Source organism: Nerophis lumbriciformis, linkage group LG07 (assembly GCF_033978685.3).
Source record: "Nerophis lumbriciformis linkage group LG07, RoL_Nlum_v2.1, whole genome shotgun sequence".
NCBI lineage: Eukaryota > Metazoa > Chordata > Actinopteri > Syngnathiformes > Syngnathidae > Nerophis > Nerophis lumbriciformis.
In genome coordinates, this window is record NC_084554.2 from 33034161 (window position 1) to 33057500 (window position 23340).

Consider the following 23340-nt stretch of genomic DNA (forward strand, 5'->3'; position numbering starts at 1 on the left):
ACGGTGTTGTTACTGTAAATTAGATCCAATTCGATTGTACATCTGTTCCTACTAATTAATAACAGGCCACATTTATTGTGTTGTCATATTCTTAGAGCAACAAGTGTGTTAACTTACTATCTATCTGCAAATGACATGTTCGATCATCCATAGAAGGGAATTTAAGATCTTTAAGCTTTGAATTGATGCAATACATGGAAACCTTCAAAGTTTACCACACTTTGTTCTGTGATGCTGGTTCATTTCCGAAGTGTTCAAGTGTTAAAATGTTCCTAATAGGAGGGAGCCTTCCTAAAACCTTAATTAACTGTTAACATTTAAACCTACCCTTTGAAGTAGGCCATCAAGCTTTGAGCAACATGCTATTTGAAAGTCTGTAATATATACTTAATAATTTAATTACTGATCATTGTACTAAGCAGTCTTTTATATGGTTATTAGCTTTGTTCTGTTCAGTTAGTTTATTTTGAACATACATACGATACAATGTAATGCATCACATAATTACGGTACAGTTGTTTCATTACAGCGTGCCCAAAAAGGAGTAGGAAGAAGCAGAGCTTATTGTTTTCCAGAGTAAAATCTGTTTAGATGCTTTGACATTGAATGTTGCATTGTAAGGTGTTGGAACCCTGAGTTTTAAAGTTTCAATACTATTTTTGTTTGTCAGGAGGAGTGTGAGGAGAAGGTGAGCAGTAACAGCAATGGGACAGCAGAGTGGCTGTGCCCTTTGTGCCAAAAAGGGCAAGCTGACAGAGGCTCCCTGTCGCAACACCTCACCAACCAACACAGCGTGCTCCCAAACTGTCTTGACAAACTGCTAGACATTGTGAGTATGAAAACCAGCAACACTGCCAAACCAGATTGACTCTCATAACTCGAGTCTAGTAAAAACAACAGTTTTAGTCAGTTCTTTTGGGTAAACATTAGATAATACAATCCCTTTGTGAGGATTATGTTTAAGTTGAACGTTGATTCAGCTGCTCTTAATCAAATTCTTATAAATTTGCAAGTTCTTGTTTTATTTTATTTTTACTTAATTGTATTTTTTACACTACTATTTCACATTAGGGAATTCAGAGATGTGCTAACGTTTACAGTCCGATACCATTAGTTTGACACAAGACTGGCATAATACATTCCCACTTTTTTGTTACATTATGCCTTTTGTTCTATGTTTCCTGTTTGTTTGAATTGTATTTCTACAATGCGCCACTGGCCAATTAAACAAAAGCCACAGGCTGCAAATGGCTCCCACGCATTACTTTGGACTCCCCTGCTATAAGATGGATTTTAAGCCTGAGCCGATAACACATTTTGCTGGACGATACATTGGCCCACAAATTATTGTAGATAAACAATATTATTGTCAATGTTATTTTGAGCCCAAATTAAGCACTAATATAATCGTAATCAGTGTTTCCCATACATGTACTTGATGATGGAAGCCCACTAAGGCAAAATAGAAGCCGGCACACATTTAAAAATTAGGGTTTTTTGCGTGAAAACCAATTAATCTAATGTTGCGTGGCGCAGTGGAAGAATGGCCGTGCGCGACCCGAGGGTCCCTGGTTCAATCCCCACCTAGTACCAACCTCGTCATGTCCGTTGTGTCCTGAGCAAGACACTTCACCCTTGCTCCTGATGGGTGCTGGTTAGCGCCTTACATGGCAGCTCCCTCCATCAGTGTGTGAATGTGTGTGTGAATGGGTAAATGTGGAAGTAGTGTCAAAGCGCTTTGAGTACCTTGAAGGTAGAAAAGCGCTATACAAGTACAACCCATTTATCATTTATCATTTATTGTAGTATCCAGAAGAAGTCTCACAAAGTTTGATGCTCTTTTTGACTTTTATTGCCAGTCTTATTCTAACAACGTGCCCAATTCCAATCAGGGCGTAGCGATACCAATATTTTGGTACTGGTACCAAAATGTGTTTCGATACAAAATGAAGGGGACCACAAAAAATTTAATTATTGGCTTTAATTTAACAGAACATCAGCTGGGATAGGCTAAAGCCCCCCCAAGCGGTAGTAAATGGATGGATGGATCTTATGAGACATCAAACATATGTTTCTTATTGCAATAGAAATGGCAAGTTTGGCATTAAATAACATAGTGAAAATACTCGACAACTTCTCTTTCAGTAGTAACTAAGCAAACGGGTTACAAAGGCTCCTAATTTGGCTGCTGACGTATGCAGAAACATGTTGTATCATTTCCGATATTTTGTCAAAATTATGAGGGAGAAGCGATAGACAATGGATGGAATGTTAATCTACTTGTTCATTTACTGTTATTATCTGCTAACTGCTGTTTTAACACATTCCATCCACACTTAAAATGTAATACGCACTTATTCTTCTGCTGGTACTGAGAGCGATTGACAGATTCAGAGTGAATCCTTTTGTACCCTGTTCAGAAGCGACGAACAGAAAAAAATCACACACAGACATGATTGATTAAATCAATTATTGACTAAAAACAAGACATCAACTCAGTGAGAAACCGCAACTTTCGTCAACTTTTAGCTTGTTAGCTTCTTTCCTTGCGAGAAAACGATGTATTTGCAAAATGTGTTTAGATACTTTTCAAAATAAAGGGGACCACAGACAACATGGCTTTATTTTAACGTCTAATATAATGATACATTAAACATATGTTTCTGATTGCAATCAAATAACAATTTTGGCATTAAATAAGATACTGAACATACTAGACCACTTCTCTTTTAGTAGTAAGTAAGCAAACAAAGGCTTCTAATTTGGCTGCTGACATATGCAGTAACATATTGTGTCATTTCGCATTGTAAAATTTTGTCAAAATTATGAGTGACAAGCTGCAGAAAAAATATTATTAATCTACTTGTTCATTTACCGTTAATATCTGCTTACTTTCTGTTTTGACATGTTCAATTAACACTTCTGTTAAAATGTAATAAATACTTGTTCGTCTGTTTGGATACTTTACGTAAGTTTTAGGTGATACACTACAAATTCTTGTATCAATCCAATACCAAGTCGTTACAGGGACAAACATTGGTCATATTTAAAGTTCTCCTGCGTCCAGGGACGTATTTCCTGAGTTTATAAACCATAAAAAGACAAAAGATTTTGAGATAATAAAAAATATGGATGTAATCATTGTACAAACCCCCTTTCCATATGAGTTGGGAAATTGTGTTAGATGTAAATATAAACGGAATACAATGATTTGCAAATAATTTTCAACCCATATTCAGTTGAATATGCTACAAAGGCAACATATTTGATGTTCAAACTGATTAACATTTTTTTTTTTGCAAATAATCATTAACTTTAGAATTTGATGCCAGCAACACGTGACAAAGAAGTTGGGAAAGGTGGCAATAAATACTAAAAAAGTTGAGGAATGCTCATCAAACACTTATTTGGAACATCCCACAGGTGTACAGGCTAATTGGGAACAGGTGGATGCCATGATTGGGTATAAAAACTGCTTCCCAAAAAATGCTCAGTCTTTCACAAGAAAGGATGGGGTGATGTACACCCCTTTGTCCACAACTGCGTGAGCAAATAGTCAAACAGTTTAAGAACAACCTTTCTCAAAGTGCAATTGCAAGAAATTTAGGGATTTCAACATCTACGGTCCATAATATCATCAAAAGGTTCAAAGAATCTGGAGAAATCACTTCATGTAAGCGGCATGGCCGGAAACCAACATTGAATGACCGTGACCTTCGATTCCTCAGACGGCACTGTATAAAAAACCGACATCAATCTCTAAAGGATATCACCACATGGGCTCAGGAACACTTCAGAAAACCACTGTTACTAAATACAGTTTGTCGCTACATCTGTAAGTGCAAGTTAAAGCTCTACTATGCAAAGCGAAAGCCATTTATCAACTACATCCAGAAACGCCGCCGGCTTCTCTGGGCCCGAGATCATCTACTATTACAGCCGAAGTCTGTGTAGATAAACCCACGGCATTTGTTTACATTCAGGAGCGCTAGCTTGCTGTTAGCTATTGTATCCTCCTACGGTGTGTATAGAAGCATGTTTAGCTATTCCTCGTCCTGAGGGATGATACTTGTGAGAAAAGTAGTTTGTCGCCATGGAGGCGCGGATTAGTGATTTAGAAGTCGCTAAAACACTGCCAACTGCGGATGGACGTTAGCCGCTATCTAGCTAGCCATGTTTAAAACACCTATTCTAGAGAGGCGCGTCATAGTGTGAAAAGCTTCACCTTTATCGTTTGTTTTTTAAGCCAAAATACGTCCATTCTCCCTCTTATGTCTTCACAGATTCTGCTTCTAACATGCGCCTCTTGCTCGTTTTACCAGCAATGTTACGATGCCGTCATGTATTTTTCAAAAGCATTATAGTACCATTTTAATTCCTTAGTACCGGTATACCGTACAACCCTTGTTGGAAGTAATCAACGCGTTATGGCGGCCGTTTTTCTTACAAAAATTGATCCAAAGTCGGAGGCGGCACAGGTGGACCATTCACCGGCTAAATAATTTGTACACGCATATTTAATAGTGTAAATGCGTGCAAAGTATGACAAATGCATACATATTGGCAGATCCGCAATACGTCCGCAGATACTGTTCTAACTCGCCCCATTCATGTATATACAAACACACAACTGTCTCTGTTGTATTGTCTGCAGCAGCCTGTCCCCGAGCCCGCCCGATCGTTACCATGGTTACCAAAACAAGTTGTAGCAAAAAATAAATGCAAAGAAAAACAGTGTTAATGAGAGTACTTGTTCATTAGTGTATTATTCAGAGGTAACCGCAGTGACAAACAATAGTTTGCTGAAATGTGTGTGCTTGTTGTAATATTGTTTGTTATGCTGTAATAAGCCTGCTTAAAATATACAAGATGACTTTCAAAACAAAACAATTATTTCCCGTCATTAGTCAGTCACACTTAGGTCATTTTAAATCTTTATTTATAAACGCAATACTTTTGTGTTAAAGGTGCAATATGTAATAATGCGGCCAGAAATGGTACTGCAATCACGGTCAAATTCTGTAGATACGCAGCCGAATTCAGCTCGATCGACTGGGCTACTCCAAGGAACTTCAAACATCGACTGCCTCTTACTAGGGGTTGAGGTGCTGGGACCATAGTAACTGAATAGACAAGCTTTTTGTCAATAACAAATCTCTAACCAACAAATTTTACACAGAATTAGACTATTTTCAGGAAGAAGTATGTCATGACTGCGTACAATATCACAACAAATGACAATCATATGGTTATTGTCAGTACTATCAGAAAAAAACTAAAACAAGCTACAACCAAAGCTAGCTATAGTTATACTGGTGAAAATAAGTAGAGCATGCTTAGCAGCCTAATGATTGCCCAAAATTAAAGAGGAGACATTTTAGCAAGGTATGCCTATAGGCTACACAAATGAGGAAGCCTATAGGCTACACAAATGAGGAATTATTTTATCATGTGATTTGGCTGTCTCCATATGTTTCACATTGCCATGATGACATCCGTACAAATGTTGGAACCCATTTCCTCAGCGTGTCAGCATATTGAGAACGAAATAGGCACTGACACTACCCATATCCACATAGGTTTTATTTGTCCAAAATATATTTTGTTCTGTCAGTTGGATCACACATAGACATACAAGCTAACGGGTATATATTTCCCCTGTTAGCCTACATGTTAGCCTACATGTTGATGTGTCATTGACCGGGCTACCATGCTAAGTATTACACATGGAGCCAAGCGCCATCACACTTGCACGAACATACTAGCTTTGTTAGACAAGGTCATAGACTGTATTGGACAATATAGTTTACATACGAAATGTCCATTTCCATTTATTACAAGTAATAGAAAACGCAAATGCCTGACTTACCTATCAAGGAGGAAATTGGCAAGTTTGGCGTCAGATAAAAAAATCTTCTCCGCCTTCAATCGTCTCCATCGTTCAAAGGCATCCCGATACAAATTCTTGTTTTGTTCCTGGCTTTGTCATTAATAAGTTGAGAATCGTAACGAGGCATTTTAGATTTACTAAGGTCTAACATGTTTCGTAACTTTACCAGTGGCAGTAGCCAGATGAAGAGGGCGGTGTGTAAGTGGCAACCTGGATGTGACACGCTCACAGACTTTCTAATTGGTCAAACGGTAGAGGGCGGGACATCGAAATGAAAACAATAACAATATTTCTGGGATGTAAATCTAATTTTGAAATAAGCATATCCCGGCTGAACTACTGTTATCAGTTATAGAGGTATTCGAAAATAACATGATTTATTAATGCCTTTGTGACACATCAGGACCATTTAATGATGATTTGACATTAAATGATTACATATGGCTTTTTTAAACAAAACTGCTGGATAAAGGTAGTGTGCTGTACAGTATGTGTGCCTTTTAGGGGTAATTAGAAATTTATAGACATAACATCTTTGTTATGTGTAATCCAACCACACAGTATTGAGTCACACCCGAATTTAGCGGCATTGAAAGTTTACTTGGCATTTGAAGATTCTGCCTTTTTGTTTTAAGATTTTGCTGACACTCCTTTCATTTTCTTTTGACAGTCTGTTCTCAAACAAGAGGCGAGGGAAGAAGAGAGAAAAGGCGCTCTATTTACTTCAGGTAATTCCCTTTTTTTTTTAAAAAAGCATACAAAAAAAAACCTTAGGGACGGTATGGCTCAGATAGTGGAGCGGCAGTGCCAGCAACTTGAGGGTTCCAGGTTCCGTTCCAGGTTCCCCCACGTTAGTCACGACCGTTGTGTTCTTGGGCAAGATACTTCACCCACCTTGCTCCCAGTGCCACTCACACTGGTGTATGAATGTGATTGAATGTTTGGTGGTGGTCGGAGGGGCCATATGCGCAAATTGGCAGCCACGCTTTTGTCAGTCTACTCCAGGGCATGAAAAACTCCCAACAAGTAACGTTAAAAAAACCACGGTGTTTACTTGTTGATATCATAATAAAACACAAAGCAGTTTGGCTAATTAAGATGAAGTCTAATAAACAAGCGTTGTTTTTCTCCAACAACACCATGTGGTTCAGTCCAACAGTTTGGCCAACAAAAATAAACAGGAGTGATACCTCGCACATCTAATACACAATCTTTGTGCCTAACTGACAACTCAGCGCTTTGTCACTTCACAGCCTGCGTTCAAGTCAATGAGATGACAAAACATTTGATTTAATTTTATCGGAACACTGACAAAGTTAGCAATTAAATAAAGGACGAGTGAGCATCCCAGTAAACAAACAGCAAGACTTTATAAACAAGTTGTGGCAATGTTCCCTACTAGGGATGTAAACGGTATAATAATAAACGGCGGTAAAACACTCGACGGTTAGTAATACCGTTTACATTTTTAATTACCGAAAAAACATCATTTATCACTGCATTTTAGGCAACACAGCTTACTTCCGGAAACGTAGCCACAGCAGCGCTGGCGCACGCGCACATGCGTCGTGCAGCTTGAAAAAACATGGCGGAAGACAACTCTCCGGACTTTGCTACGGTGATTTCCCCTTGGAGTAAACAGAGCCATGCGCTTGGTTTAACTTCATTTTCCCTCGTGGAGTCTCGTCATGCGTTTGAGAGCGCATTGTAGTTGGACAATTTTAGAGACAGACGTATTTGTCTCACACTAAAAGTATACAGCGAAGGAGAAAACTATTTGATGTTGCTTTAAATTTCTCAATACAGCTGCTGTGACTGAGAGTTAATGAGGTGAGGAAACATGCAGCAGGTGATGTGTCAGGAGTGTTGCCACAACTTGTATATAAAGTCTTTAGTTTGTTTACTGGGATGCTCACTTGTCCTTTATTTAGCTGAAAACTTTATCAGTGTTCAAATAACAAAAACTAGTTTTAATGTTTTGTCATCTCATTGAACTGAACGCAGCATGCTGGGGAGATTGTGTATTCAATGTGAGAGGTATCACTCCTGTTACATTTTTGTTGGCCAAAGTGTTGGTGGTGTTGGAGAAGAACGTTTGTTAAGACTGTAATTTAATTAGCCAAACTGCTTTGTGTTTTATTTTGATATCAAAAAGTACTTTATTTTTCGGACTAAAAGTCGCAGTTTTTTTCAGAGTTTGGCCGTGGGTGTGACGTATACTCCGGAGCGACTTATGTGCGAAATTATTAACACATTACCGTAAAATATCAAATAATATTATTTATCTCATTCGCGTGAGCGACGAAGCAAATGGCAGCCATCGTCACACACACACGTCAGCAATCGTCACTCACACGTCAACCAATAAGAATTTGGCGGGGGAGGGTCATGGCAGAAGTGCATTGTGGGTCATAGGATGCTAACTGCTATATGCTATACGCTACTGCCGTAGCTATTAAAATGGATCACATCAACTTTGGCGGTAACTTATAAAAACTGAGAAGGACTGAACAAAAATGGCACCGAAAAGGAAATCATATACTGCAGATTACAAGCTGGACGTAGTGAAATATGCAGCAGAGAACGGCAATCAAGGGGCGCATACCAGAGGCGACACCAGGGAGGAAGATTTCATCGGATTTAGCGATCGGGAGTGACATATTGTTTGGTAAACGTATAGCATGTTCTATATGTTATAGTTATTTGAATGACTCTTACCATAATATGTTACATTAACATACCAGGCACGTTCTCAGTTGGTTATTTGTAGGGATGATACTCGAAACCGATTTTCCCGGTTGTTCGATAAGAAAAGAACCGAGTCCTCGGACTCGAATCCCTTTTTGAGAACCTGTACCCGTTATCAAGACCACTATAGTAAAGAAAAAGAGTTGGTTCTTTATTCGAATCCCTGGGAACAAATCCCATCCCGACCAGAAATGCCCCGTGAGACATCACAAGAAATGACGTCACGTAGCTCAGTCATTAGGCGCAGATAGCGAAAGCAGGAAAACAATGGACCGGAAAAAGCTCTCCAAGGTGTAATAAAGTTCAAAACAAAAGGTATAATCCAATTAATAACTTTACTGAGCGATTTGAGCAGGGTACAAACACATGACGAACACTTTTACGACCAACCAGAAACATAGCAACCAGGCTAGCAACGCACCTCCTTTACGGCAGCTGTCGCAACGTTCTTAAAGCAACCGCAGCACATACATATATATACACAACATATATGACATGATCTCCCTTTTTTAACTTTTGTTTTTCTTCCCTTGTAAACAAAACAGAATCACACTGTATATGTGTTGTCTGTCTAATTATAAATAATGCAGACGAGGCGTGTTGGCTGAGTTCTTGACGTTTACTTTCACAGCGTGCTCATAACCTCATTCTTAGCTGCCGGGTGACGACATGCAACAACACTTTTCGGGGCTACTGCGCATGCTCGTCACTCCCGTTGCATGCTGGGTAGTGTAGTTGTTATATTCCCTAGCTCATAACATCACATCTTTCCCCCTATAAAGAAATAATGTTAACTCAACAAAGTGTATTTCTTTTTTTAGCTTTAACTTTTCATTTTCACTTTTTAGCATTGTAACCACATTTGCAAACAACTTTTCTCTTCATAGAATTTTCTTTCAATAAAGAAATAAAGTGCAAAAATGTCAAAGCATCATAACAAACAGTTATGTCAAATAGCAGCAGAAGTGCACTTTTTGGAGAGCTGTATTATTTTCAGTTTTGTGCCCAAGGAACTGATTTTATTTAACTCTATATTATTATTTATACACCTATAGTGATCACAGAGACAGGTTGTTTTTGTGTTACTGTATATACGGTATTTGTTTTTCTGAAAAATCCCACTTAATATACTTTGGGTAACAATAGTCAATATTTGTTTATTTAATTTTATTTTTTTTAGAGGGGTAACAGTCAATATTTATTTATTTGTTAGATTTAATTTTTTTCTTATATAATAAAAGTGAGCTTTTGTTAAACCAAATATTGTGTTATTTTTCTATATACAACAACCTATCTGGACTCGATAAGGAATCGGTTCGATAAGAGGATTCGATAATAGGCTCGAACTCGATAATTTCTTATCAAACATCATCCCTAGTTATTTGTGCGTCTTATGGCGTACACTTTTCAGCCTGTTGTTCACTATTCTTTATTTATTTAAAATTGCCTTTCAAATGTCTATTCTTGGTGTTGGATTTTATCAAATAAATTTCCCCCAAAAATGCCATTTATACTCCAGTGCGACGTATATATGTTTTTTTCCTTCGTTATTGTGCATTTTCGGCCGGTGCGACGTATACTCCGGAGCGACTTATAGTCCGAAAAATACGGTAAACGGCAACATTTTTTTTTACATTACTTGTTTTTTCATTTCATAAAGTTATTTTAAAAAAACATTCATGTGACATAGCATGTTGTTAGTATTTTATTGTTTATAGATAATTCCTATGACATATTTCTGCTCAAACTCTTAAGGATCTGTCCCGATACAGCATGTACATGTACATAACTTAAAGAATACCTCTCTATCAAAATGTAAAAATAGAGATAAAGGCATCATGTAATGACAAAAAGATGACACATTGATACTTAACTATTAATGAACAAAAAAACAAATATTTGTCTTTAGATATATGGATAACATTTTTATTCGACTTTACAAATTACATCATGGTGTTGCGTTCACACCCCAACACTGTTTTGTCTAACATAATGAATAATCATGATTTCAAAATTGATAAAAGTAATTTTAATTATTATTTTGGCCACAATTGTGCAACCCTATGTGTAAGACTAGATGTCATACATGAACACTTTTTATCTATGCGGACCAAAAAGTGCAGTTACGTCTTATGGCCATCGGGTGCCACCTTGCAAAATTCTTAATTTTTTTTTTTTTCTAATATATTATGTCCATAACGTGCTATCTTGCACAATGTTCTTATTTATTTGATTTATTTATTTTTTCTACCATATTACTTTGTTTATAATGCTTGTGTTCCTTTAATATGCACATTCATTTTCTACTTGAGGTCCATGAAACAGCGTTTTTATCTACAATAATGTTTCTTCTACAAAGGAAATAATTTTTAATGTTTTTTTTATTTTTTTTATAAAACTTGGTTAAAAGATTTTGAGCAGATTTAAAAATACAGCGATAATAATAACCGTGATAATTTTGGTCACAATAACCGTGATTAGAAATGTTCATACCTGTGACATCCCTATTCCCTACACATCGCCTGCTGTATGTTTCCTCACATCATTAACTCTCAGAAACAGCAGGTGAGAGGACGACGATGCGTTGCGCTTTCAAAATGAAAGCAACGTCAAATATTTTTTTCCTCTACGGTATACTTTGTATGTGGGACAAATGCGTCTGTCTCCAATATTGTCCACACCTGTCGCCATCTAATAACAGCTGTGGGCTCTTGAATGTACGCAGAGACTCCACGGAAGTGAAGCGAGTGAAATGAAGTGAAACAAAGCGATTGTCTCTGTTTACTTGGAAGGAAAGTCTTTGGAGCAAAGTGTGTGTACTGTGTAGTTACTTTCCGCCATCTTTTCTCAAGCCAAACGGCGTTAGTGTGCATACGCCGGTACTGCTGTGACTCTTGTTTCCAGGAAGTGAGCGGTGTTGCCTAAAATGCATTTTTTAAATGACTGTTTCCAGTAAATTAAAATTTTAATGGTAACCAGTAACCGTCTGGAATTTTACGACGGTTTATCGTTATACCGTTTACCGTCACATCCCTATTTACCACTATCTGTGTGAATGTGGAGTGAATGAACGATGGGTTCTCAGTTCTGAGAACCCATTGATGGCTTTGATTGTCTAGAAAAACGTTACATAAATATAATCTATTATTATTATTATTATTATTATTATTATTTCTTATTATTTTAAGAACTAGGGTTGTCACAATACCAGAATTTCAGTAATCGATACCGATACATGTGAATTTCCACAATTTTCAATACTTATTTGAAAACATGATTAATAAACAAAACAAAACTGTACCTATATACTACTTAAATGAAACTAACAAACTGAAGTATTTGAAATGTTTTTACACATAATTTAAATTGCAGTAGCAGCTGCCACAAGGTAGGAAACTTACACTATTTTGCCAAACGTATTTGGCCACCCATCCAAATGATCAGAATCAGGTGTCCTAATCACTTGGCCCGGCCACAGGTGTATAAAATCAAGCACGTAGGCATGGAGACTTTCTACAAACATTTGTGAAAGAATGGGCTGCTCTCAGGAGCTCAGTGATTTCCAGCGTGGAACTGTCATATGATGCCACCTGTGCAACAAATCCAGTCGTGAAATTTCCTCGCTCCTAAATATTCCAAAGTCAACTGTGGGCTTTATTATAAGAAAATGGAAGAGTTTGGGAACAACAGCAACTCAGCCACAAAGTTGTAGGCCACGTAAACTGATAGAGAGGGGTCAGCGAATGCTGAAGCGCAGAGTGCAAAGAGGTCGCCGACTTTCTGCACAGTCAGTTGCTACAGAGCTCTAAACTTCATGTGACCTTCCAATTAGCGAAGTGAATTGTATTCATATAGCGCTTTTACATTGTGAAACCCAATATCTAAGTTACAATTTTAAACCAGTGTGGGTGGCACTGGGAGCAGGTGGGTAAAGTGTCTTGCCCAAGGACACAACGGTAGTGACTAGGATGGCGGAAAGGGGATCGAACCAGGAACCCTCAAGTTGCCGGCACGGCCACTCTACCAAACAAGCTATACCGCCCACGTACAGTACGCAGAGAGCTTCATGGAATGGGTGTCCATGGCCGAGCAGCTGCATCTAAGCCATACATCACCAAGTCCAATGCAAAGTGTTGGATGCAGTGGTGTAAAGCACGTCTCCACTGGACTCTAGAGCAGCTCTCTGAAGTGATGAATCACGCTTTTCCATCTGGCAATCTGATGGACGAGTCTGGGTTTGGAGGTTGCCAGGAGGCTATTTTCAGGAAGAAGTACGTCCTGCCTGCGTACAATATCACAACAAATGGCAATCATATGGTTATTGTCAGTACTATCAGGAAAAAAAATAAAACAAGCTACAACCAAAGCTAGCTATGGTCATACTGGTGAAAATAAGTAGAGCATGCTTAGCAGCCTAATGAACGCCCGAAATTAAAGAGGAGACATTTTAGCAATAGGCTACACAAATGAGCAATTATTTTATAATGTGATTTGGCTGTCTCCATACGTTTCACATTGCCATTATGACAGCCGTGCAAATGTTTGGAACCCATTTCCTCAGCGTGTCAGCATATTGAGAACGAAATAGGCACTGACACTACCCATATCCGTTTTATTTGTCAAAACTATATTTTGTCCTGTCAGTTCGAATACACATTGACATACAGGGTAACGGGTATATATTTCCCCTTTTAGCAATATGTCGATGTGTCATTGACCGGGCTAGCATGCTAAGAATTACACTTGGACCTGTCACGCCAAATTTCTTCCCCCTACAAAAACCTTCCCCCCCTATTTACTTCCGGGGTCATTTCCTCTTACTTACGTCATTTCCTCTTACGTCATTGACAGCGATCGATAGAATCCAAATCTCCTGAAAATGGTGGTGTCACTGAATGACATTTGTCTTTATCTTTCTCAGGGGACTTATGTCAAACACCAGCAGGCTTCGAAAAATTCCAGGCGGAGTGTTAGGGAAAATTTCAGGCGGAGTGTTAGGGCGGCTGCTGGGAACTTCTGTCTTCGTGGTAACGTGCAAAAAATATTAATTCATATATAATACTGTTAAATGTCTGTACTTTAAATCAACCTTATTGTTGAAACCCATCCATCCATCCATCTTCTTCCGCTTATCCGAGGTCGGGTCGCGGGGGCAACAGCCTAAGCAGGGAAGCCCAGACTTCCCTCTCCCCAGCCACTTCGTCCAGCTCTTCCCGGGGGATCCCGAGGCGTTCCCAGGCCAGCCGGGAGACATAGTCTACCCAACGTGTCCTGGGTCTTCCCCGTGGCCTCCTACCGGTCGGACGTGCCCTAAACACCTCCCGAGGGAGGCGATCGGGTGGCATCCTGACCAGATGCCCGAACCACCTCATCTGGCTCCTCTCGATGTGGAGGAGCAGCGGCTTTACTTAGAGTTCCCCCCGGATGACATAGCTTCTCACCCTATCTCTAAGGGAGAGCCCCGCCACCCGGCGGAGGAAACTCATTTTGGCCGCTTGTACCCGTGATCTTGTCCTTTCGGTCATAACCCAAAGCTCATGACCATAGGTGAGGATGGGAACGTAGATCGACCGGTAAATTGAGAGCTTTGCCTTCCGGCTCAGCTCCTTCTTCACCACAACGGATCGATACAGCGTCCGCATTACTGAAGATGCCGCACCGATCCGCCTGTCGATCTCACGATCCACTCTTCCCTCACTCGTGAACAAGACTCCGAGGTACTTTAACTCCTCCACCTGGGGCAGGGTCTCCCCTCCATGTTGAAACCATTTCACTACAATATTGTGTGTACTGCTGTCCTGTGTCAAAGCCGAAGTGTTATCGATCGCTGTCAATGACGTAAGAGGAAATGACGTAAGTAAGAGGAAATGACTTAAGAAGAAATGACCCCGGAAGTAAATGGGGGGGAAGGTTTTTGTAGGGGGAAGAAATTTGGCGTGACAGCGCCAAGCGCCATCACACTTGCACAAACATACTAGCTTTGTTAGACAAGGTCATAGACTGTATTGGACAATATAGTTTACATATGAAATGTCCATTTCCATTTATTGCAAGTAAAATAAAACGCAAATGCCTGACTTACCTATCAAGGAGGAAATTGGCAAGTTTGGCGTCAGATGAAAAAATCTTCTCCGCCTTCAATCGTCTCCATCTTTCAAAGGCATCCCTGAAACAAATCCTTGTTTTGGTCGCCACTGGACTCTAGAGCAGTGGAGATGCGCTCTCTGGAGTGATGAATCACGCTTTTCCATCTGGTAATCTGATGGACGCGTCTGGGTTTGGAGGTTGCCAGGAGAACGGTACATTGTGGACTGCATTGTGCCAAGTGTGAAATTTGGTGGAGGAGGGATTATGTTGTGGGGTTGTTTTTCAGGAGTTGGGCTCAGCCCCTTCTAGTGAAAGGAACTTTGAAAGTTCCAGGATACCAAAACATTTTGGACAATTCCATGCTCCCAACCTTGTGGGAACAGTTTGGAGCGGGCCCCTTCCTCTTCCAACATGACTGTGCGCCAGTGCACAAAGCAAGATCCGTAAAGACATGGATGACAGAGTCAGGTGTGGATGAACTTGACTGGCCTGCACAGAGTCCTGACCTGAACCCGATAGAACACCTTTGGGATGAATTAGAACGGAGACTGAGAGCCAGGCTTTCTCTACCAACATCAGTGTGTGACCTCACCAATGCGCTTTTGGAAGAATGGTGGAAAATTCCTATAAACACACTCCGCAACCTTGTGGACAGCCTTCCCAGAAGAGTTGAAGCTGTAATAGCTGCAAAAGGTGGACTGACATCATATTGAACCCTATGGGTTAGGAATGGGATGGCACTTCAAGTTCATATGTGAGTCAAGGCAGGTGGCCAAATACTTTTGGCAATATAGTATACATAAAAAAAAAAGAACAGCAATGTGTATCAAAAAACAATAATCAACTATTTTACATTGGGGAAAAAAGACCATAAAACAAAATATTTGTAATGAAATGAGCTAAAACATACATTTAGAGACAAATCTTTGTTTTTATTTCCTTTTAATATGCACATTTCAGCTTTTTTTAAGTTAGGTTATGCCTGTTTAACAGATTTTTTGTTTGTTCATTCTTTTCCACAATGTGCCACACACTGGTTTACGTATTTAAGCAGGCAGGCAAAGTGTTGCTAAATGTCTAATTGTGTCTTCTTAGCAATTAAGAAGTCATAAAGGTTGGGTGTCAACTTTGTGGAGGTTTTAAAGCACACTCCCTGGGGTTGTCTCCGCTCTCACTTGCACTGTGAATACTTTGCCTTGATTAGCAAATAAATGCATGACATAATACACTTCTTCTTTTTTGTTTCACTTTTAATGCGTCCTTTGATAAGCAGGTATTTTGTGAAGCTTACGATGCAAGTTGTCTTGCATCCGGCCACAGTTTCATTATAATTTGTTTATGAGCGAGGGCGAAATGAAAGCACCAAAACTGCATTGGTGACAGCCTGAGACAAAATTATTGAAAACACTGGCTCTTCTTCTTTGGTGCTGACTGCTCAGTGCTCAGACGTCAAGAATTGACTTAAGCTTGCCAAGAAAAAAGTGTACAGTCTTCGGTACTAACAATATGGAAAAAGACGGTATCAATGTAATTTTTGTGTGTAGCTAGCAAATTATCAATATATTTTGACAACCCTATTAAAAGCAATGTCATGTAGTGATATGCTTGTATTTATTTTTGCTTTCTTGTTAGAATTAAGATTAGTGATTTAATTTAAACTCTGTGATTGTCTTTTTTGACTGAATATGGGACATTTATTCTGTTTATTCCATGTGTTTATCTGTTTTATCAGCTGCAGTTTGTCCACAAGAGAGGCCGCCTGAAGACATCGCTTTGGAACCCCGTCAACCTAGTTTAGACGCTACCCATAGAGATAAGGAGATGGAAGAAGACAGAATGTTGGACCAGGAGGGAGGTGAAGCTGAACCGCAGCCAGATGAGGCAAATGAAATCGCAGAAGCAAACGAGCAAAATGCGGCTGAAAATGAAGAAGATGGCAGTCCAAAGTCTGCTCTTGATAACTGCGTGCCTGGGGAGAATAACGCTCGTTCATTCAAATGCAGCGCCTGCCTGGAAACCTTTACCAGCCGAACTGCCCTGAGTGTTCATTATTACTCTGCCTCGCACATTCAGAAAATGACAACAATACAAGGTGGCGAAGCTGATTCTCAATCTGTGTCTGCCCTTACTCGGCCATATGTCTCAAACAAACCCTACCAGTGTGCTGTATGTCGAGTATCATACAATCATTCTATCACCCTTGAGAGCCATCTCAAGTCTGTCTTGCATCAGACCCGCAGTCGGAATGCTGCAAACAACGCAGTTAGTAGTGGTGGAGGCAGCACCACCAGTACTCCAAACATCACAGTGAGTACTGCTGCAAGTGGAAGCAGTCAGTTGGCCACCGGCACCACCAAATGTGGAACCGTGATGGTGACCACAGCAAACACAGAGCAGATCCAAACTTCCCAAGCGGCCGCCTCTCTCATCACCCCATCGGTAGTCTCGCCCCAGGCTGTCTCTGCCTTTCTCACCCTCCTCACATCCAGCCCGAGTGCTTTGTCACACCCCCTCATTCCGTTTGCGTCTAGTGCTGGGACAGACGCAGCACAGATTGTGCCTCAGCCTCACATGGTCATGCCCTTGATCCTGAATGGCCTCCAAGCCCAGCAATGCTCCGAGAACCAGCAGGGACAGCTCCTTACCCAGTGTGTGCCATTGGTGGGTCTCAATGCAGCACAGCAAGCTCTCCTGACCCAAAGACTTAGCATGTTACAGCACCAGTGGCCTCCCGTTGCTATTCCAGCTAATACACCAGCGGCCCCAGAGCAGCAAAAACCGAGTGTTAAGCAGGAGAGTAGTGGGGCTGAAGAACATATGATGGATGGGGTTCGCATTAAGACAGAGGAACCTGAGGAAGAGAGTAATAAAATGAGGGACCCTTGGAAAGCAACAACAGACAGCAAAACCTCGACTCACCAGGTGGACATGGAAGTTGAGAAGCCAGCAAGTCCAGGTCCCTCCCCTGCTGCCATAGAGAAAAGTGTCCATGACAACAACCGCTCACCCTCTCCATCAATGCCTAGCAACTCAAGTTACAGCCCTGTACATTTAAGTCTTACACTCAGCCCTGATTCCACTCCACAAAAATCCCAAACAACCACCGGTTTGAGCGGTTCTGCTAGTACCCCGAAATCAAGCCCCGTCGCCTTAAGTAACAAGTTTCGGCTACGTTGCAATAACATGGGATCGGTTTATCCAGAACTTCCAGTGTTGTCCGAGTTCCAGTCAGAGGTTCTTTGGGCTTTCTTTGAGTCACGGAGCGAGGCGGATGCTGCAAGTCCTCCCCGTGAGGATTGCGAGGCGCTGGGACGAGAGGTGGGGCTTTCTGAGGAGGAGGTGCGCCAATGGCTGTGCCAAGCCAGAAATGCCAAACAGAGACAGAGAGCAACAGAGCATGCACACGAACAAGGTTTGTCGGAATCTTCAAAGATCAATCAAGGCAGCGACAATGACTATGACGACGAAGAAAACTCACTGATTATAGCAGAGGAGGAAGAAGAGGAAGAAGAGGATGATGATGCTGATGTGTCAGGCAGTCAGGCGATGGATTTGTCGAGTACAAAAAGGCGGCGCATACAGAAAAGTTCCGGAAAGAAAGGTCAGGGAGCTTCCTGCCTGACTTCTGACTCTGAGAATGAGGTCTACACTTCTGTGATTGTGTCAGATGAGGAAAGTCAGAATGAAGGTCTGCGAGAGGCCCCCAAAAGCCCTGCTAAAGACGAAGTGCAACCTGATGTCCATTGTGACAAAGGAGTTATTGGAGGAAAAGTCTTGCGCTCCACAACTGTATTTCTCTCAGATGCGGAGGATGATGATGAAGATGAAGATGGGGGAGGGAGCCATCGGCCCAGGAAGAAAAAACGAAAAGGGGAGTTTGAACATGAGATGGAAGTGAAAAGAGAGAGACAGGATCCGGATGTGGACCTCGAGCTGGAGGCCCAAGCGGATCCTCCAAGTTCACAGCCCTACTCCATCGACCAGATTCCTACTGCTCTTCATTCTCTTCCTCTGTCCCTCACACCTTTTTCCACACAATTCCTGAGTCCTTATGTCCTCTCGCTTGCTCCATCACTAGTTGGAGTTGGGAGCAAAGTACCAGTCTTTTCCAACTCAACCTCTTCCCTTGTATCGCAATCACTCTCTTCCATCAACCAAACTTCTCAATATTTGTCCAATGGCTTTGACTCTGAGACTGCACTGGATCTCAGTATGGGAAAAAATAATTCAACCTCCTGTCTGGCTGACAAAAACTCATTACAAAAAGGGGCGTGGCTGGATGGACTTGGCCTGAGGCCCACATCCCAAGGTCTGGTTGTGGTTCAGATTAAACCCGACTCTCTCACCACCATGACCTCTTCAAATACTTGTATGAATCTGGTCAACAGCAATAACACGACCAAGTCCATTATTTACACGAAAGTAGCCGAGAAAACGAATGCAGCATTTTTAGATAATGAAAAAGAGAAGGACAAGAACCCTGAGCAGCCACAGCAGAGGAGGGCCAAAGGGAGAAGATACCACGATATGCGGCGCTCAAGGACCATCATCCAAGCAGAACAACTCGACATTCTGTATGGATGCTACTTCAAAGATCCAAACCCTGGAAAACATGAGTTTGAACAGATCGCAGAATGGGTTCGCCTTCCCAAAAAAGTGGTTCAGATATGGTTCCAGAACATGAGGGCGAGGGAACGTAAGGGTGAGGTCCGATTCATCAGCGACGGAACTCTGGCAGCAGTTGGTAAACCTCTCATCAAATTCACCTGGCCTCTTTCCAAACCCATTTTCTCCAACAAGCTTGTCCAAGACAACACTGGAAGCATCACCAGCGCTCCAATTGTGCGCACGCTCATTCGACCCGAGTGCAAACCTGCCAATATGGTGAAAAAAACCACCCCTGTTCCGATCAAGCCCAAGGAGATTGTTGCTTCTTCTACCGTCTCCGTGGTGAGCAGCAGTGCCTCTGCAATGCCAAAGACCAAGCTTGAAACCACCAGCAATGTTACCATGGTCCAAGTTGCACCCAGCATCAATGCCCCCATCCTTTTAGCATCTCCCAAGGATCTTGTTTCCATCGCCCCGCGACTGGATCAGCAAAAGCAATTACAAGAGGAGAGTGAGGAGGAAAAAACGGATGAAGAGGGAGACGATGAGAATGAGACGGGTCCTCCGGTAACAAACCGCATGGTACCCAAGCTGACGACAGCTACCAATAACAGGCCTGAGCTGCCCCAGACACAGAATGGCCTTAAGTACTGGACCTCTAAAGTCCCAATCAAAATTAACACGCTCTCCAGAGAGCAACTGGGTCTTCCTGCTCGTACCATCCTCCCTCCCCCCACTCCCGCCATCGCACCAGTCAGCCCAAACATCCCTGTTTCAACCAAGGTGGTCAGGCCAGCCCCTGTTGTGATGGCTAAACCCACTCCCCCGGAAAACAGCTTCCTCACCCACTCTTCCAGCCGCAGGCCACGCACGCACCTGTCCTCCCTGCAGCTCTACATCCTGCAGTCCTGCTATGAGACTTGTGCCCACCCTAATGCCATCGAGTGCGAGGCCCTAGGCACGTCGCTCAGCCTGCCCCTCAAGGTGGTCCAGATCTGGTTCCAAAACACCAGAGCCAAGGAGAAGCGCTGGAGGCTGCAACAGGAGAAACTGGTAAGACATTTTGGCATTATGATATTTCATAACAAAAGTCTGATGTTAACAATTATGTTATTTTCTTCTCATCTACCCACTCCTCCATGTGCTTCTCAGTCTCTATCATGTGGTGGGAAGGTGGACATAAGCTCAGGAAGCTACCTGCAGTACACCGCTCTCAAAGCCAATCGCCCCATCATGCCTAAACCTGTACAGCTTAACTTTACTGAATCCCCAACTTCCCCGGGGACTGGCCAGTCGGGGCAGAGCGAGGCCCTGACAGGCTGTTGCACGGTCTGCAAAGTCTCGTTTAAATCTGGGGCCGCTGCGAGGGCCCACGTCTTCTCCCCGCATCACCTCACAATGCTGCGAACCACTGACTTTGGCCAGCCGGGGACGTTCGTCAACAAGAACGGAACTAGTAGCGCTGTAGCTAGCCCCGGTGCAAGTTCTGGAATCGAGGTCGTCCTCGAGTTGCCTCCATCTTCGGCCACCAGCAAAAGCTAAAAAAACCCCCCCTCAGATCAGGATTGGTCTGAACACTGACTATCGGACCCGCTTGGGCTCCTCAAATTTTATTAAACAAGTTTGAGCACTATTCCTTCTCACAACCTAACTTCATTTTTTTGTTTGTTTGGAAGTTAACTTTTTCCGCACCCCCCATATCCAAATGGACCGATTGACCCGGAATCAAACAGAGCAAAGAACTCTTCCTATGCTGCTTCTGATCTCATCAGTTGCTGCACAAGTGATGGATATGTATTTTAATTCTCTCACAACTTCATCCTTTTTTGTTTAATTTCAAGACCTTCCTACAAAATGAAGGCATTCAAACTTGCCATGATAAGAGACTGAAGCAGAGGCCTTTTGGTCCTTTGGAAGCAGAAAGTCACTATTTGGGATTACACAAAATACTCACAGTAATAACTTTCACTTTACTCCTGTGGAATATTATTTTTGTTTCCTTTTTACCTCCTTAGCAAAGCTTGCGTGGGTATAAGATGAATGGACTTAACAAATGTGATGACTGTCACCTTTTTATTTGTGATCTGGGGAGTGTATTCATTTGGGAAATAATAGTGGTACTTTAGAGGGATAGGAGAGGGCTTTTAAATTTCCCGCCACCCATGTATAGTTTTCATGACAATCCAAACAGGTTATAGTAAAGACGAGAAACTTGGCATACCGCACTTTGACACATTTTACATAGTTTGAAATGTTTTTAAGCATTCTAATGCAAGTGTCTTTTTATGGAAAGATGCATTCATGCATGTTGGATGCCTTTAATATAAATTGTGAAAAAAATTGATTCATTTTCTTTTGCTAATATCCTGAAACATGCTTTAGGTGTAAGCATATTGGGCAAGAGGTTATAAACACGAAAGAGCTCTGTCCACAATGGCTTTTTACACACTTAAGGGCCGGGAGTAGATCTGAATGTCATTTTTTTGATAGAATATAGCAAGTCCTGCCTGTAATGATGTTGCCAGCTTTTCTCCCTCTCAGCCAAGGACAAAAAAATGACAAACCCATGTGTTTTTTGCAAATAATCTTTGATCCTGTGGATTTCCATTTCCCACCCAAATTACGTGTTGTGTAATATGTCTCATTTTAAAAGAAGCGCTCTTCAAAACTGGCAGAAAGTCTTTTTTTTATTTTTATTTTACCACAGATTTATGACTGCCTTAAAAAGGATCCTTGTTTTTTCCCAATTGACTGGTATGTAAGGTCTGAGTCATATTCCAAATAGTATAAATTGTTCTACAAACAAAAACTATAGCACCCCCTCTAACTTGTGCAGTCGCTAATTCTGGTAACGCACATGTTATGTAATGGGATGTGATCTGTTCAAACCAAACAAGGGAGGAAGTTGGGTATTATTAATATCCTTAAGGCATAATGGATGCTCCATTCTAGGAAGTACATTGGGGAACATTGTATTCATTTTGACAGAGTTAATAAGATGGTGCTGTGTTGAAGGACACAACTTACTAAATGTTTTTCCTTCAGTTTGTATATTAATGTTGCTATTGATAGTTTTAACACAAATGCAAACCTAAAATGATCTTTTTTGTAAATGAAATATATTAAAAGTAACTGATATTCCAAAGTAATTCTTTTTTTCCCGCTTTTTGTCATTTAAAAAAAAAGAAAAGAAAACCAAAAAGCAATCTTGAGGTGGCTTTGAGAGCAGGAGAGGTGTTCACAAATGCAAACTGTAAAGAACATCCCACATCGTGACACTTGCACTAGTCCACTATATTTGCACAAGCTACAGACATTTCAAAAAAACGAAAGCAGCCATTATAAATGCAAACCGAAAGCAAGTAACTCGGTGTGTGTCTTCAAACAACACCGTGGCGGTGTTCTTTCATGAATTCTAAAAATGTGTGTCTGTTGGAAACTATCTTGTATGTAAAACTTAAGGCTATGAGTGCTTGAACCTCAAGACTGGGATAACACACATACACGGTGTTGCACTGTCCAAATTAGATTAGAGTTTTTATGGAGATCTGCTTTTTATTATCTTACATTTCATTCTCACTTTGATTATCACTAGTGTGTTAACTGTTTTACTACTTATTACCATTATTCATTACTCATGCTGTTTTGATTATCCATTCATTATTATTTTATGCCACCTCTCTGCTCAGACCGAGTATGGTATTCCTCTGAATATTGAACAATAATAGTGGCAGTGTTGTTGTGTTGTTGACGCCTGATTAAGTTTGTTTTTCCCCTCCTCACTGTATCTTGCCTTTTTTGTGTTTGGTCTCCATTATGCTTTCTTTGATATACAGAAAAATAAAACCAGTTGAACATGATATAATAAGTTGTAAATGTTTTTATTTACTTTATATATACACAAATACACATGTTCCTTATTCTAATGAAGCTTTTTACGAACTTGTTATAGAAAGAAAATTAAAACCTGTAAAATGTATAAATCCAACAAAAATGTTTTCCAATGC

At 41.0% G+C, this 23340-nt stretch overlaps 1 protein-coding gene across 4 annotated transcripts in view; it reads left to right on the forward strand.

Moving 5' to 3' along the window:
* zfhx2 (zinc finger homeobox 2) overlaps positions 1–23201 on the forward strand; it is a 29892-nt gene extending 6691 nt beyond the window's left edge. For 3 of the 4 annotated variants that reach the window (XM_061965431.1, XM_061965433.1, XM_061965432.1), the window contains exons 2-5: positions 671–829; positions 6561–6618; positions 16458–20386; positions 20486–23201. In XM_061965431.1, coding sequence (XP_061821415.1) covers positions 671–829; positions 6561–6618; positions 16458–20386; positions 20486–20875 — 4536 coding nt within the window. In that variant the 3' untranslated portion in view covers positions 20876–23201. The remainder of the gene's footprint in view (positions 1–670; positions 830–6560; positions 6619–16457; positions 20387–20485) is intronic. The other variant, XM_061965434.1, reaches the window with a different exon arrangement.
* Positions 23202–23340: the final 139 nt, after the last annotated feature.